The following is a 14511-nucleotide window of genomic DNA, read 5'->3' on the forward strand; positions in this document are numbered from 1 at the left end:
ATGCTTGTTCAAGCTAATATTATTTAATATGACCAAAAACGTTGTTGAAATTCTGAGACACCTAGGATTTTGCAGCGCGTAGAATATGCAAGAATAACTTCCATTTTAGACCGAGAATGTTCCAAGTGAAATACATAAATCCACCAGTGACATTCAGTGTACTTTTTCCACACAAATTACTCTAGATTTTGGATTAGTGAAATTCTATGTCGACCCATCTGGAATAAAGGAAGGCAACTTCTGACACATGTTTGGTTCTCATTAGATATCATGAGAGGGCTATAGCTTGTCCAGGGTACCCATTAGTACAGAAACCAAGAACCCAAGAAGCCTAATTTTGCCCAACTAAACTTGGTGAAAATGAATTCAAACTCTCTGCATGCCTATGCATCAAACCTCTAACATTGTCTGTCTCTGTCTATGTGTAGCTGGGATATTTGACATCCTAGGCAATCTTGACTATTCAGGCAATAGTGCCATATGTGATGCTGTAATGTGGCAATCTGTTATACCTGCTTTTGGAACTTTTGGTATCTGCCTGCTGCAGTCTGAAACTAGTGCTGGCTCAGCTACTCAAATGAGTGAACGGATGCTGACCTGCCAGAGGATCTCTGGCAAACCCTGCAGTCCTTTCTCTAAGTACTGGAATATACGACAGAACAGCTGTACACAGAGAGCAGCCACAGACCTTTCCTTGTTACCTCCATTCTCTTGTCTTTTCATCTTGTGCACCTCTATTTCCCTTGCTTCTTCGCACTATGTCCCACCCTATAATTATTCTCTTTGGTCTTTCCTTTTCACTATTCCCAACATTTTCATAGAATGGTATTCTTCCACTCACTCCCCTTTCTATCCTTTCTTTTTTCCACTGCAGATTTCTTTCTCATCATCCTCAGATTTACCCCATCATAGTTCCTTTCTGACTAGAGAGTACAGTTTATTTCACTGTCTCTCTTTTTTTTCTTTCCCACTCCTTTTTTTTGCAGTTTTCCAGGTGCCACTGCTCCAGCCCTTAAAAATCCTTTCCACTTAGTCATGTGGATGGCTTTCCTCCTGTCTTGCTGCTTCTTTATGGTTGGTCTTTCCTCTTTTTGTGCAGTCATTTGATCACCATCCTCTAAAGCAGACTTTGTCACTAAACGTTAATGAATTACAGACATGGCTCCATCTTTATTTCCAGGACACCTTGGGCCAAAGCATCCCCAGCATCTGTAACCACGTGATGGAAACGGTAGCACAGCTCTGCAGGATGGGAAAGGTGAGTGTTCACTCCTTGTGCACATCTTTTTAAAGTTTTTTTATTGCCATTTTATATTTGAACATGTCGCAGCAGTGTGTTACAGGCTAATAATCAACACATAGCCTCAATAACGACATCCATCACTGTGATTGAGACAACTTTAGGTAGCATGAACGTTTTACATCAACATTGATCATATGGAAATAACGCCATGCTTTTAAGAAGAGGGGACATTTCAGCATCAGAACTATACTATGGATCTTTATGCCGAGAGATTTAGGCTGCCAGGTATGTAACAGGAAACACAAATATCAATAATAAGGAACACAAAAAAAAAAGATACCGATGGACAGGGAGACTGCACACATAGAAATAAACCAAGCAGTATCGCATCTCCAGTTCTCAATGCCCATGGGCAATGGCCTTCAATAAACAGGGGTGAACCGAGGGGGCTTCCGCCTGGTGTCATCAAGGATATTCAGGACTTTTCAGATAGTGCCTGTTGTATAGTGTGCCGTGCAGGGGAATTTAGTCACCTATGTGTCCTCTGTCTGGGCAGTACGGAAAGCTCAGTATAGAGTTAGTATTTTCCAGATTATCCAGAGGTCACCCCTTCAGTCTGGCCTACAGGTGTCCTGGCTAAGTCACCCTCTGGTTGGTCGTCACCTTCTACAGATTCCTCCCCTTGACCATCCTCTGGGTGCTCCCAAGTCACCAGCTCCTCTGTCCAAAAATCTGCAATAGGGCAAGCCCTTATTCCTCTAGCCTCCTCTCTGGCTTACGCCCTCTCCTCAGCCTTAGCCTATTGGGTGACATCCTCCCTCGGGGGCCTGAGCCCTAGGATCACTAGTCGACCTCTATGTCATGGCTATCTGTCTTTTTGCTAGCACCAGTGCTAAGCCGATGAACCTTGTGCTACTTTTAGTGTGCCCGGTCTCGGTTGCAATCCCAAAAGACATGCCTCCAGAGTGCATGAAGGGGACTGGCCAAGTGCTGTCTCCAGGACCCTAACTACTTCTTCCCAATAGGGCCGCAATTTAGAGAAGTGCCATACCAGGTTTGCATAATAGTCATCTAAGTGACCACTGGGCATGGGCGGGGTACCCCGCCATATACCACCTGTACTTTGTGAGCTGTCATACACGTCATATGTATATGGTTAAATTGAGTATATTTTAACCTCGTATTCCTGGAGATCTTTCGTGGGGAGGCCAAAACTCTGCGACTCTGTGTTGGATAATTCCCATTCTAGGATCTATTCCCATCTGCCCTGCAAGGCTGCTAGAGGACTACGTACCATTGTTGCAAGGGGTCGATAGAGCCATGTCACTAGGTGCCTAACTGATCCTATTGAGACCATTAATTGTAAAAGATCATGTGTCAAGGGCTCTTCTCGATTCCCACCCCCATCGGTCTCTGAACGTTCATGTCAGTGCTTCATAGGTAAGGAATTGTCCCAGCTGTAAGTCATACAGCTCCATCAATTCGTCCAACTGCAGTAAGGTACCTTGGTGGTAGCAATCACCCACCATGACAAGCCCAGTGTCTGTCCACACTAACAACTGCCAAGCGGTGAGCGAAAAACGGGTTCACCATGAGGGAGGCCCACCAAGGGCAGAGCAGGCGCATACAACTATGTCCCTGCCGTCCTTGAACTGCATCTACGTCAGCATTTCAATGCTACAGAAAGTAGCACCCCTGGGCCTTGGAAAATCATCGGTGAGCCAAGCAGCTCAGCCTCCAAGGTCTCTATATGTGGCGAGGGCCCGATCATCCCAGCCCACCCCGATCGGTTTGGTCAAGCCATTGTGCAATCCACTGGAGCTAGAAAGCTAAAAAATATAGTTTGACGTCTGGAACGCCCAAACCTCCATCCTCCATGGGGTGCCAAAGGATAGCCAAGGACTCCCTATGTCAACCACCTTCCCAGATAAAGTCCCGCACCAGGGCATTCAAGTGTTTAACCATGTGAGTGGCACTCCCACTGGTAAATTCCCAAAAAAGTAAAGGAGTCTTGGGAGCATGACCATTTTAGTGAGCGAGATCCTGGCTATTATAGGCAGCTTAAGAGACCACCAAAAGGCGACACAGGTCTTCAGAGAGTGGAGAGCCGTCCCAACATTAGCTTCTCGTAGATCTTCCAGATGGTGAAAGATCTGGATCCCCAGATAACAAAAAGAGGTAGATGACAACATCAAATCCAAGGGGAAGCACTGGGGCCGCGCCGCACTCCGGGAGATGGGGAAGACATGTGTCTTGAACTTATTGACCCGCAGGCCTGACACCACCGCAAAGCTCTGCAGGTGTTCCAGAGCGCGTAGAACACCTTTCGTTCTATCCTCAAGATATAAAATGATATTGTCACCCTAGAGGGAGATGATATGTTCACGTCCCTCAACTGCTATGCCAAGGCCCAGGCATTCTCATCTGAATAGCTCCACTAGTGGCTAAATGGCCAACACAAATAACAGCGGGGATAGCGGGCAGCCCTGCTTCGTGCCTCGACAGATTGCATATTGCGGGGAAAGTGTAGCTCCTGTTTTGACCCTAGGCGTCGAGCCTTGTATAAAAGCCAAACCCAATTTCAATTCAATTCAATTCAAAAAGCTTTTATTCGATTTGTACATACAAATCATACAAGCAAAATACATAATTGAAATATTAAAATCACCATATAATATAATCTTTCCTAAAAAAGGGAAAAAGAGCTAAAGTGCAGCAAGTGGAAAATAATCATGCCTCTATAGGTCAACATGTTCTTATACAATACACGACGTTCTTACATGAACTAACTGGGAATCAGTAGAAATTACTTACTAGGCCTTTCCTGGGAACTGTATATTAAAATTGTTAAATAATCATTCAATACTGTGGATCACTGCATGAATACCTTAATTACAGAAATTGATATGAAATTCAAAGAGAAATAAAAAACATATGTATACAGACAGGAATGATAACATTAATTCCATCATGAATAAACCCTGGCAGCTGTATAGCATAAGTACAGACAGGTCAGTAGACAACATTATAGTACAATACTTTTCCAGGCAGCTGTACATTTTAAAATAAAAGTAGCCAAGAAGAAACAAATCTCCTCGTTCACTAGTAAAGATAAAAATATCAATGCTGTTTGTGTGGTACAGATGTTGTATTTGATAAAAATTGGTTTAAGGTATTTTAGCCTGAAATACTGATAAAATTTACAAAAAAGTAAAAAATGGCAACTACTCTGACGAGAGGTACCGTCACACGGACATGGTGTGTTTAAACTAGTTTTTGTGTTTGGAAAAGCAACCAAGTGGTGTACAATACCCAATCTGACCCGTGTTAAAACATACTGGTGGGAAGGGCGGGTCACAAATACAAGATAGGGTTGTAGTCCAGAAGCTAAATTTAAATCTTTGTAAAATTTCATAGTAGCAAGATTTCCAACAGCTTTGTCTCGCTCAGCCTTACGAAAATTAAGGAACGTTATCTTAATTTCTTTTTTTGAAATAAAGACAACCTTTTCCGGCTCACGGAACACATTAATGTTGAACAGAAGTAGATACCAATGATGGATGTATCTTAACCATAATACCCGTGAGGAATGATCCAAACCTATACAGTCAAGGATAATATCCTGAGTGAATCGAGTCTCCCGAACAGCGGGGATAGCGGGCAGCCCTGCTTCGTGCCTCGACAGATTGCATATTGCGGGGAAAGTGTAGCTCCTGTTTTGACCCTAGGCGTCGAGCCTTGTATAAAAGCCAAACCCATTTTACCAAATTATCTTCCAGTCCCATCTTCAACATTATTTCAAAAAGATAGTCCCATCATACTGCATCAAACGCCTTCTCTAGGTCTAGGCCATCTGGGTTTACAATGGAAACAGGATGGTACATTGTCTGGTATAGCAGACCTAAGGTTCTGGGAAGTGTTACATGTAGGAATGAAACTGCTTTGTTCTTCATGGATGAGGGACCGCATGTAAGGGAGCAAGTGGAGGGCCATCACTTTGCTAAGGATCTTAAAGTCTGTGTTCAGTATAGATAGGGGGCAAAACTTAGTAACCTGTGCTCCCTGTGTCTTGACCTTGGTGAGTGGATAGCCACAGCATCGTTAGTGAATTCAGGAAGTGAACCGAGCCATCATAAATCTGCATACATTTTTACTAACCGCGGGGTCAGCGTCCCACCGTAAGTTGGATAAAACTTTGCCGGGAGGCCATGAGAACCCGGTGTCTTGCCTCCAGCCATATCTTTAATCACCACTCTGATGTCCTGTGCTGTTATAGGCTCCCTCCAGATCTGTCCAACAGGCCTCGGATAGTGTAGTGAATTGAGTCCACAGGGAGACGTAAAGGGGCAGCATACAGGTTTTTATAATATTCATAGAACTCACTATTAAAAGCAGTCTGAAAGTACATAGATCACCCGTCTCCCTGTGGTATATATGTGCTGGGGGCCACCTGGAGAATCTGGTCTAATGAGCCTTCCCAACTGTCGACCTGCCCTACCTACCTCCTCGTGGACTTTAATACTGTATTGTTTGTAATCGTGACTATGCAGTCTCTCAAGGTTGGACTTAAACCGCTCTCTGGTCTCCCAGAGTTCCTCCATCACTCCAGCCCGGGTGCCCAGTGCCCTACCCAAGGCCTGTAGTTTGACCCTGAGTCACCACTTTGAGAGCCTCCCACTCCTTGAACGTTGTGAATGCAGTACCCTGGTTCTGAGTAAAATAGTCTGAGATTACTTCTGCCAGGGAGGTGCGATAAAATGAATCTTCTAGAGAGGCTGGGTTAAGTCGCCATGTGGGGAAGGGTGGGTGGGCATTCCCCTATCGGTCTGAACCCTATGAGCACAGGCTGTGATCGGATAGGGTGCAACTCAAAAGAGTGTGTTGGGTAAGCCTCTGAGAACATACATCTACCTATCCGTGTGTGCAGGTTGTGGATGTGAGAAAAGTAGAAGTCTTGTTCCTCCCTATGATACGTTCACCACACGTCCACCATCGCCCAGTACTCAAGCCAATCCCATAGTCCCTCTGCCAGTCTGCCCACCCCTGTTCCTGTCAGCGGTGGTGTCGAGCGGTCCAGTATAACGTCTAGCACAAGTAAAAGTCACCTATCAGCAGGCTGCCAACCAGGAGGCCAGCCATGTGGAGAGTGAGTGTAAAAACACGATCTGTTCCTGGTTTGGGACATAGATTCATCCCAATCAAATCTCTTTCCAATGTAACCTACCTTCTACATATACAAACCTACCGTCTTTATCTATAATGGTGCGGGTAAGCTCATAGGGGACCCCTGCCTTAATCCATATTAAGATCCCTCTGGCATATGCAGAGTAGGAGGTGGCATACAGCTGGCCCGCCATCTACTTCTCAATCGATCAATCTCGATCCCCACCAAGTGGGTCTTCTTAAGCATGGTGACCCGCACTCCCAGCCAACGGAGGTATCTGTGAATGCCATTACTCTTCAAGGCAGAACCCAGTCCCCTAATGTTCCAAGACAGAAATGTTAGGGCATGTCGTTGTTCAGGCATACTAAGGTATGTCAAGTGTTCTTTGTCGGTGCTCCTCAAGGGCACACCACCCCCAACATCCATTTTGCAGTGTGCAATACCTGTACAAACACAAAAAGAAAGGGAAAAAATAATTAATGAAATAGAAGACAAGTGGGGGCATGAACGGCCTCCATTCATAAACTCCCTTACCCAAGTGCAGCACAGCAATGGCCGGCCATCCAAACTAAACAGCTCAAACGACTCCCGAATGAATATCTCGCTCAGTCGGCCTGCCAGGGCCATTCTGTGAGGCGCGGACCAAGAGGAGTAAGCCAGATCCATGCGCTATCGGCTTAACTTATATTGGCTAGCACACGTATCTGTCCAGTAACCAGTCAAACCTGCCAACGATGGAACATAGAGAAGAAATGTACAGGGTGGTGTAAAGTGACCCTAGTGCCGCACCCCTCCCCATCTCCTGTCCCATTTCCCATTTACACAGAGCCCTGTGCATTAAGGGATATCAGAGCAAGTTATACACCTTCTGGGGTGTTACTGTCATCCCCCTGTGAGGACATGGAGTCAGAGAGGGCCAAGCCATGGTCTGAAGCAGTGTCCACCCTCTGAGTCTTCCCATGCTCCTGCACATTGTCCGCAACCGTCTGCAAGGCAGCTGCTCATTCGATTTCAGTTTGTGAGGGCATATAGTCACCTCTAGGGCCATCTCTTTGAGCTCGACCTCGGCACCTCCGTATCCTCTTTCCAGGCACCAGGGGACATGGATGTGTAGAAGGGAGAGGTTTACCCCCCTAGTAAACCTCCAGCCAGGTCCAGGCAGATTCTGGGTCTTCACAGAAGTGCGTGGTGCCATCCTGGACAATTCGGGAGTATTGGATATCATTTTCGTGGAGAGCCCGTTTAACCTCCAAAAGGAAGCCAGACTAGCTTGCACCGCCGCAGTGAAATCCAGGAATATAGAGATCCTCCCATTGTCCACCACGTAGGGGCCATCGTAGCGAGCCTTACGTAATATAATGTCTCTGTCAGTGTAATGTAGCAGTCAAGCAGTCAGTCCCTGGTGCGCTTGCTCCAGTGCGAAAAAGGGTGTGAGTAATCCAGCAGCCTCCTACATTCTTAACCAGGTCTCCAGGTAACTCACCATATCACCCTTTTTCGATTCTCTCTGGAAGCCCCACCACTCTGATATTGTTTCATCTATTTCAGCCTTCGGCATCTTCTGCTCTCCATTCAAGGAACAGTACTCTATCTCTCAGTTCAGACACCTGGCTAGTAAGTGTGGTGTGTTCGGGTCTGAGTTCAATAATGGAGGTTTCTACCTCTTTGACTCGGTCTGCCAGCTTGTGATGTTCCGCATGAAGTTGGCCCAGACCCACCGTCACCGTGCCTATATCCTGTTGCAAATTGGTTTAGCATCTTCCATGGCCGCTAGAATCTTATCCAGTTGGAGTCATATGGCGTCTCCTGTCTGGGCGCGCCATCGGCCCCTGTGTCTTGGGTAGGATCCGCGGTGTCAGGCGGGACCCCCAACGATTTAAGTTGTGCCATCCCTATCAAGGCTACAGTAAGTAGGACACTACAAACAAGGCAAAGCACCTGGAGTTGCACTGACAGCCTCCCCTATAAGCCAGCGGGTGATCCCTGTTGCAGCGTCTTACAACTGGCTTTTCTGTGTTCCGCACTCCCAACAGTGCCTCAAGTCGAGACTCCCCAAGCCCCACTGCCACACTCGCAAGGACAAAATCCACTAGACAGGCACCATCAGCATGTGATGTCTCCCGGGCACGGGAGGTGTATGGGAGGTGGCAGCCGGCTCAGAGCGGAGCTTTGCAACACTGTAGTGGGAGAGAACCACTGTCTACATGGGGCCCCATGTGTCTCTACTGCCCTCTTAAGTAGCCTTAATTCCATAAGGGGGTACCAGATGGTCAATCTACCACAGTTATGTGCTCATTCCCCAAAGTTTCACTGCTAAGTCCAAGTTCTATCGGTAGTGATCACTGCAATGAGCTGCCCACTCGGTGCCCTAGGCCGCTATCAGGCAGGCGGGCCTCGGCTCCCGCTCCCTTACTCATAAACCAGTGGACTCACCACCGCTCCGGGGATCCCTCCAACGTCGCGTGGCACCCTCAAGGGCCGCCAACAACCATTGCATCACCTCCACCTGCAGAGTCCACCCTGGGTGATTCAGAGGGAGAATGGAGTCCTCCGTCTGCCTCAGCCTGGCTCTCCTCAGCCTTCCCAGGAACCCTCTTCAAGTACCAGTACAGGGCAGTCATCCCTTCCCATTGCAAAGGGCAGGTTTTTTTTTTCAAGGTTTCTTTATTAACTGTACAATTAATTAAAATCTTTAGAGTAAAAAGAGAAAGTACAGAACAGTAATTCTAAAAAAAAACTTCTTTGCTTGTTTAAAACAAGGCGTACGCCTGTGCTAATTAAAAAAATGGTATATAAAAAAAATCGAATGAGAAAGAAGGATACAGCTCCCACAGTCTTAGTCCCATTGATTGGCCTTTCCCGGCCATTGTATGCGTTGGGACAAGTCCTTACTGTCTTCCATATGGGGGCGTGCAAGTGGCACTGTCGATGAAGCTACGTGACGAGTGCACTTCAACTCTGATCATTTGCTTTTGAGGTGAGCCTCCTGAGTGATGAAATACTCTCATTATGGGTTTTTAGTGCTAAACTAATTTGGTGAACGAATTTCGCTGATCTCGCTAGGAACATAGTGTTGGTGGTTGACAAACACAGGGCTGATGCTTCCGAGCATGTTGTTAAGCTCCGATTGAGGCAGATCGGGCGCAGCAGTCGCCGGCGTTCATTCTTGAAATGAGGACAGCAACAGAGAAGGTGCAGCCAGGATTCCCTTTTGTACGTACATAGCCTGCAGGATATGGAGTCCCCTCTTTGGGCCCAAGCGGGGTTGAAATCTGCTATCCCGAGCGTGATCAGCCTCATGGATAGAATTTTGCTTCGCGCCTGTGTTGTGATGGCCTCGCTTAGATATGATTGTGCTTTGCCCACAGTGTATGAGTGGTTTAGGGGTTCCAAATTGGGGCTACGGCGAAGGGATTTATAATCAAGTTCAAAGGAGATTTCGTTCACTTGTTTGTTAATAGCTCTCTTCCAAACGTTCAGCGGGATGTCCTGCCGCACAAGATTTTCTTCCACTATCTTAAGAGATTTAGTTGCAATTCCCAGCCTAGTGTGCCATGTCGATGCTGGGTCTTCAAAGATGTATCTCAAGTGGTGTTTTAGGGAGTTAGCCGGGGCCTTTAATATCCTTAGGTACAACTTGATAAGGTCCCCCTGGCAGATCACATCAGGCCTTGCTAGGCCAAGCTCCAGTGACAGCCTGGTTCTTCTTGCAGACCTAGGTATATGTAACACTGACTTGTAAGCCTTAACTTGGGCAGAGTTGAGAAGTGCGTCCAGCTTCCCAGGGAATGCCAGATGTCCATAGGAGATTGAAGGAAGAAGCTTTGCTCTTAAGGCTATCAGAATTGGGCTAGCGGAAGGGCTGATCAGGTTCTGGCTTAGTTGTCTTAGCAAATGTGTTACCTTGTTGGCTTTCGAAGTCAGCTGATTAAGGTGGACATTTGCTTTGGCCCGTTCCGAGAACCAGACCCCCAGGTAGTTCTAGGAGGCCACAGAGTGTATTTGAGCATTTCCCAGCTGCCACTGTGCTTGCCGTTTCTGGTGGTAGGATCCGAAAATGATGACTTTAGTTTTCCCTTGGTTGACTGTCAGGCTATTGGCAATGGTGACGCTATTTAGGGCCGTTAGAGCTCTTTGTAGGCCTATCCTCGTGTGATCCATTATGGCTGTGTCATCAGCGTACTGTAAAACTGGTAGCCTCACTCTTCCTAGTCTGGGGGCTACTAGACTGGCGCCTTTTAGGGCCTCACCCAAATCCGCGGTGTAAAGGTTAAATAGGATGGGAGCCAGCACGCATCCTTGCTTCAGCCCGTTTGCTGTGGCTATTTTGCGAGTGACAGTGCGAGTGCTTGTTTTAACCCGCACCCAGGTGGCCTCATATAGTGACCTAATAGCCTTCAAAAGTTTCGGTGGTATCCCCCATTTTTCTAATTTCCACCATAGGCGTTTTCTGTCCACTTTGTCAAATGCTGTGCTCTAGTCCACAAAGCAGCAGAATAGTGGGGGATGGTTCTTCAAGGTTGCCTTGGCTGAAAGATGTGCTAGCGCCAGGACGTTGTCCATTGTAGATGCCTTGGCCCTAAAACCAGTCTGATACGTTGGTATTATATTTTCCTCTTCAGCCCATTTTTCTAGGTCGCTGAGTAGTAGGTGTGCATATGCCTTGGCCTCCAAGTCGAGCAGGGCGATGAGCCTGTAGTTCGAAGGCTCTGAGCGGTCACCTTTTTTAAAGATGGGAAACAGTATAGAGCCCCTCCAAGAGTCTGGGATTGTAGCGGTCAGGTAGGTGTGGTTAAAAAGCGGAGTTAAGAGTGATGCCCAGAACTCTGATGCCTGTTTAAAGACCGGCGCTGGAATCCCATTGGGCCCCGGCGCACTGTCATTCCTCATCCGCTTGATGGTATTGATGACCTGTCTGGTGTTTGTCCAGGTTGGTGTGGTAACATCAACGTCGGCCGGTGAGCTACTACCCCTTGTGTTGTTGCCTGGGCTTGAGATGGCTGCTTCTGGCTGGAGGCGGGACTGTTGGACATCCTCAGTTAGCTCCGCCTTGTCTGTTGTCGAAGGTTCATGACTGGGGGCTGTTTCGTAAAGCTGTTTCACGTGTTGGATCCAATCTTTTTCAGCTACCCGGTTTTCTCTAGTTGGCCCTCGGTTGCTCAGCTGATTGATAAATCTCCAGAGTCGTGCCAGGTTCTTTTGTTTGAGAAGGAAGAAAACTTTTAGCCATTTGCTTTCCATGTCTGTTTTTTTAAGTTCCCATAGCTTCTTCCTTAGGGAGGCCCTCAGTTCAGATGTTGAAGGCCCTACTGTTTGGCAGCCCCCTCTTTTCTTTGTTGCGCGAGCCTTGCGCAGGAGTCGTTTAAGTTCCCGTATTTCCTGAGGGCATATCTTCCGGTTCTTGAGGGGGGCTTTTATCATTGAGTTTTGTGGTTTGGGATTTCCAAGTTTGTTTTGTAAATCCGCAATGATTTGCACCCATCCTATTGTGGGGGGATCAGATGCAAGCAGTCTCCCTTGCTGTGTCTGACCCAGCCATGATTGAAGTTTCCCCTCTGTCTTGTCTGTCCACTTGATTCCCCGCAGGACGGTGTGTGTCTCCACCCCACTTGACTCCCCAATAGGTTGGTAGAGGGTAGCGGTCGGTATGACCAGCTGGATTGATGCTCTTAATGGCCTGTGGTCACTATCCTGCCGGTCCACAACTTCAAAATCAGTCATTCTATCCGCCAGTACTCCACTTATCAAGATGTAGTCGATTCTGGACACGTTCCGAAAAGTGGGCTGAGGCTGCCAGGCACTTGAGCGAGATCTTTTCTGTGCATGAGTTGATGTCAGTTTGTAGCTGAGAAAAAGGTCACGCAAGGGAGCCTCCCTTCCCGATCCTCGGGGAGGGGTTTCCAAATTGTCTAGATGTTTTAGGTTGAAGTCCCCTGCTAAGATGACCTGGTGTGTTTTATATTTATTTAACAAGTCCTCCAGTTTTAATGCCAGTGCCTCCAGATGGTCTTTCATTAGAGTCTGTGCGGGGTTAATGTAGCAGTTTAGTACTAGCAGATGGATTGGATGTTTGGTGAGACTCGGACCCCTTATCTGTAGCGCTTGTAGACCGAGCATGTTCGCGTTGATGGAAGTAGCTTCGAGGGCACACTCATGTTTTATGAAAATTGATAGTACGCCTGCTGGACAACCGAAGATGTTTCTTTTCGTTGCTGGTACTTGGAATTCGTAATACCCGGCCAGAGGGGTGTGGGTCAAGGCCCAGGTTTCTTGGAGACAAATTAGGTCTCCACATTCCAGGAACTGCTTCAGGTTTTCGTTGTTGCGGATTTTGCTAATCCCTGCTATATTCCAGGAGATTACTGTTAGATGAGACTTCGCAGTGGTACTGAGCCTGACGTCCCCGCAGGGGGGCAGACTTTTGTTGCGGCTAGGAGTACTGTGTCCTCCTGCTTCCGAGTCCCTTTTGCTCAGGGGTGGGAGAGATGTTGTGTATGACTCGTGGGTCATTTTCGCATAGGATTCTGATTCCTGTGGGTGCCCTATAGCCCGTCTGGCTTCTGTTTGGGGGACCCAAACTGGTTGTCCCTTTTAGGACAGATCGGGTGACCTTTCTCCCGCTGTCTAGGACCAGAACGAGTGGATATTTTGGGGGCGATAATATCTGGTGTCCAGATGTTTGAAAAGACGTAGGAGGTTGCTCCGGTTCAGGATGTCATGGCGTCCTGTGCTGGAAAATCTTGGAGTTAGAACCACCTCATAGACGGCTGGGAGTGCATTCAAATTTTGGGCCCCACCTCCCTTTTTTGTGGCTGGTTCTACTGGAGTGGGCGCTGACCTGTGACTACCTTGGAGAGTTGAGGGCGGGCCACCTTGCGGCCTCTTGTTTTGGTCCTCGTTAATCCTAGTTGAGAGCTGGGGGCTTGTTTGAGGTTGATGCAGAATCGCTCCTTGTGGCATGGATATTGACGGAGTTGGCTGCAAGGGCCATGTTGGCGCTGGTAGGCTTGTTCCGACCATTGGCTGATTTACCGTGGGGGTAGTTTGCATTGCTGGTGCCTTTTCATCCTTTGAGCTGGGGGGACTTGATGGTGTGGTTTGTTTGTGTTGCTCTCCCTTTGGTGGGGAGACCTGGAGAGTCATTTTGCCCCAGTTTTCATCTGTAAATATTGGATACAGCCGAGTTGCTTTTGTCCCCTCCTTCGAAGGTGGGTATGTAAGCTTCAATAGCTGTGGTTGTCTCACTTTTAGCTTTAATTTTTTCTGTTGCTTTTTTAGCTTCTTTTTTGCTCTCCTTGACAGTGGGGGATTCTGCGTGTCTGTTATACCTGCCGAATCTTCAGGCCTAGCTGTTCCGGTGTCTTCACTGTCCCTGAGGTTTGGGCTTTGGGCGGTTATGGATTCTGGTGAGCTGCTGACTGACTTTATGGACGTCTGCTCTACACTTTTGCCGTTGCCAGCTGTGTCATTCTTCCCCGTTGGGGCCCATGGAGTCTGTGTCGCCTTCGGGGTGTGTCTGTTGTGCTTTGCCCACTCTTCTTTGTCGTTCGACGTTGGTGCCGCAATTCTCCCTTTCGCTATTTCCATTATTTCAGCTAGTACCTCAGGCAGAGAAGCCCACTTCTCAATGAGGTCTGAGCAGCGGCAAGAGCAGGCCCCCCAGTTGGAGAGCTCGTGCTGGGAGATCCTGTTAGCCAGGGCCTCCACCTTAAAGCTTATATCTGCTAATCGCCCCGCTATTGCCTGTAGGAGGTCTATCTGTAGTTCCATCTTAGTGGATTGCCACAGGAGAGCTTTGTTGGTGACACTGTTTGTCTCCAGCTGAGATGGGTTGTCTGTACTCGTGTCTGTACTGCTATTGCGAGCTAGATTCTCAGCTTTCGTTTTATCGGCCCAAGGAGATCCTTGGGGCCACGGTGGAATGGGGGTAAGATTAAGGGTTCTTTCGATCTTCTGTTCAAGGTTATAAAGAAAGGAGCCTGTGAGCTCCCCGGCAGCTGGCAGCACTGGAACAGGGGAATCCGTTTGGAGGAACGTTAAATTAAGATTCTTAAACTCGTGTTCATGATCGTGCTGTGAGATGCTTGAACCCTGATTCTAAGAA

General features: G+C 47.6%; 1 protein-coding gene across 3 annotated transcripts in view; it reads left to right on the plus strand.

Annotated features, from left to right (window-relative positions):
• LOC144820313 (putative serine/threonine-protein kinase pats1) overlaps positions 1–14511 on the plus strand; it is a 299277-nt gene that overhangs the window by 271192 nt on the left and 13574 nt on the right. For all 3 annotated transcript variants that reach the window (XM_078677888.1, XM_078677895.1, XM_078677890.1), the window contains one exon: positions 1181–1258. In XM_078677888.1, the coding sequence (XP_078534014.1) occupies positions 1181–1258 (78 nt within the window). The remainder of the gene's footprint in view (positions 1–1180; positions 1259–14511) is intronic.

Source organism: Lissotriton helveticus, chromosome 1_1 (genome assembly GCF_964261635.1).
Source record: "Lissotriton helveticus chromosome 1_1, aLisHel1.1, whole genome shotgun sequence".
NCBI classification, from domain to species: Eukaryota; Metazoa; Chordata; class Amphibia; order Caudata; family Salamandridae; genus Lissotriton; species Lissotriton helveticus.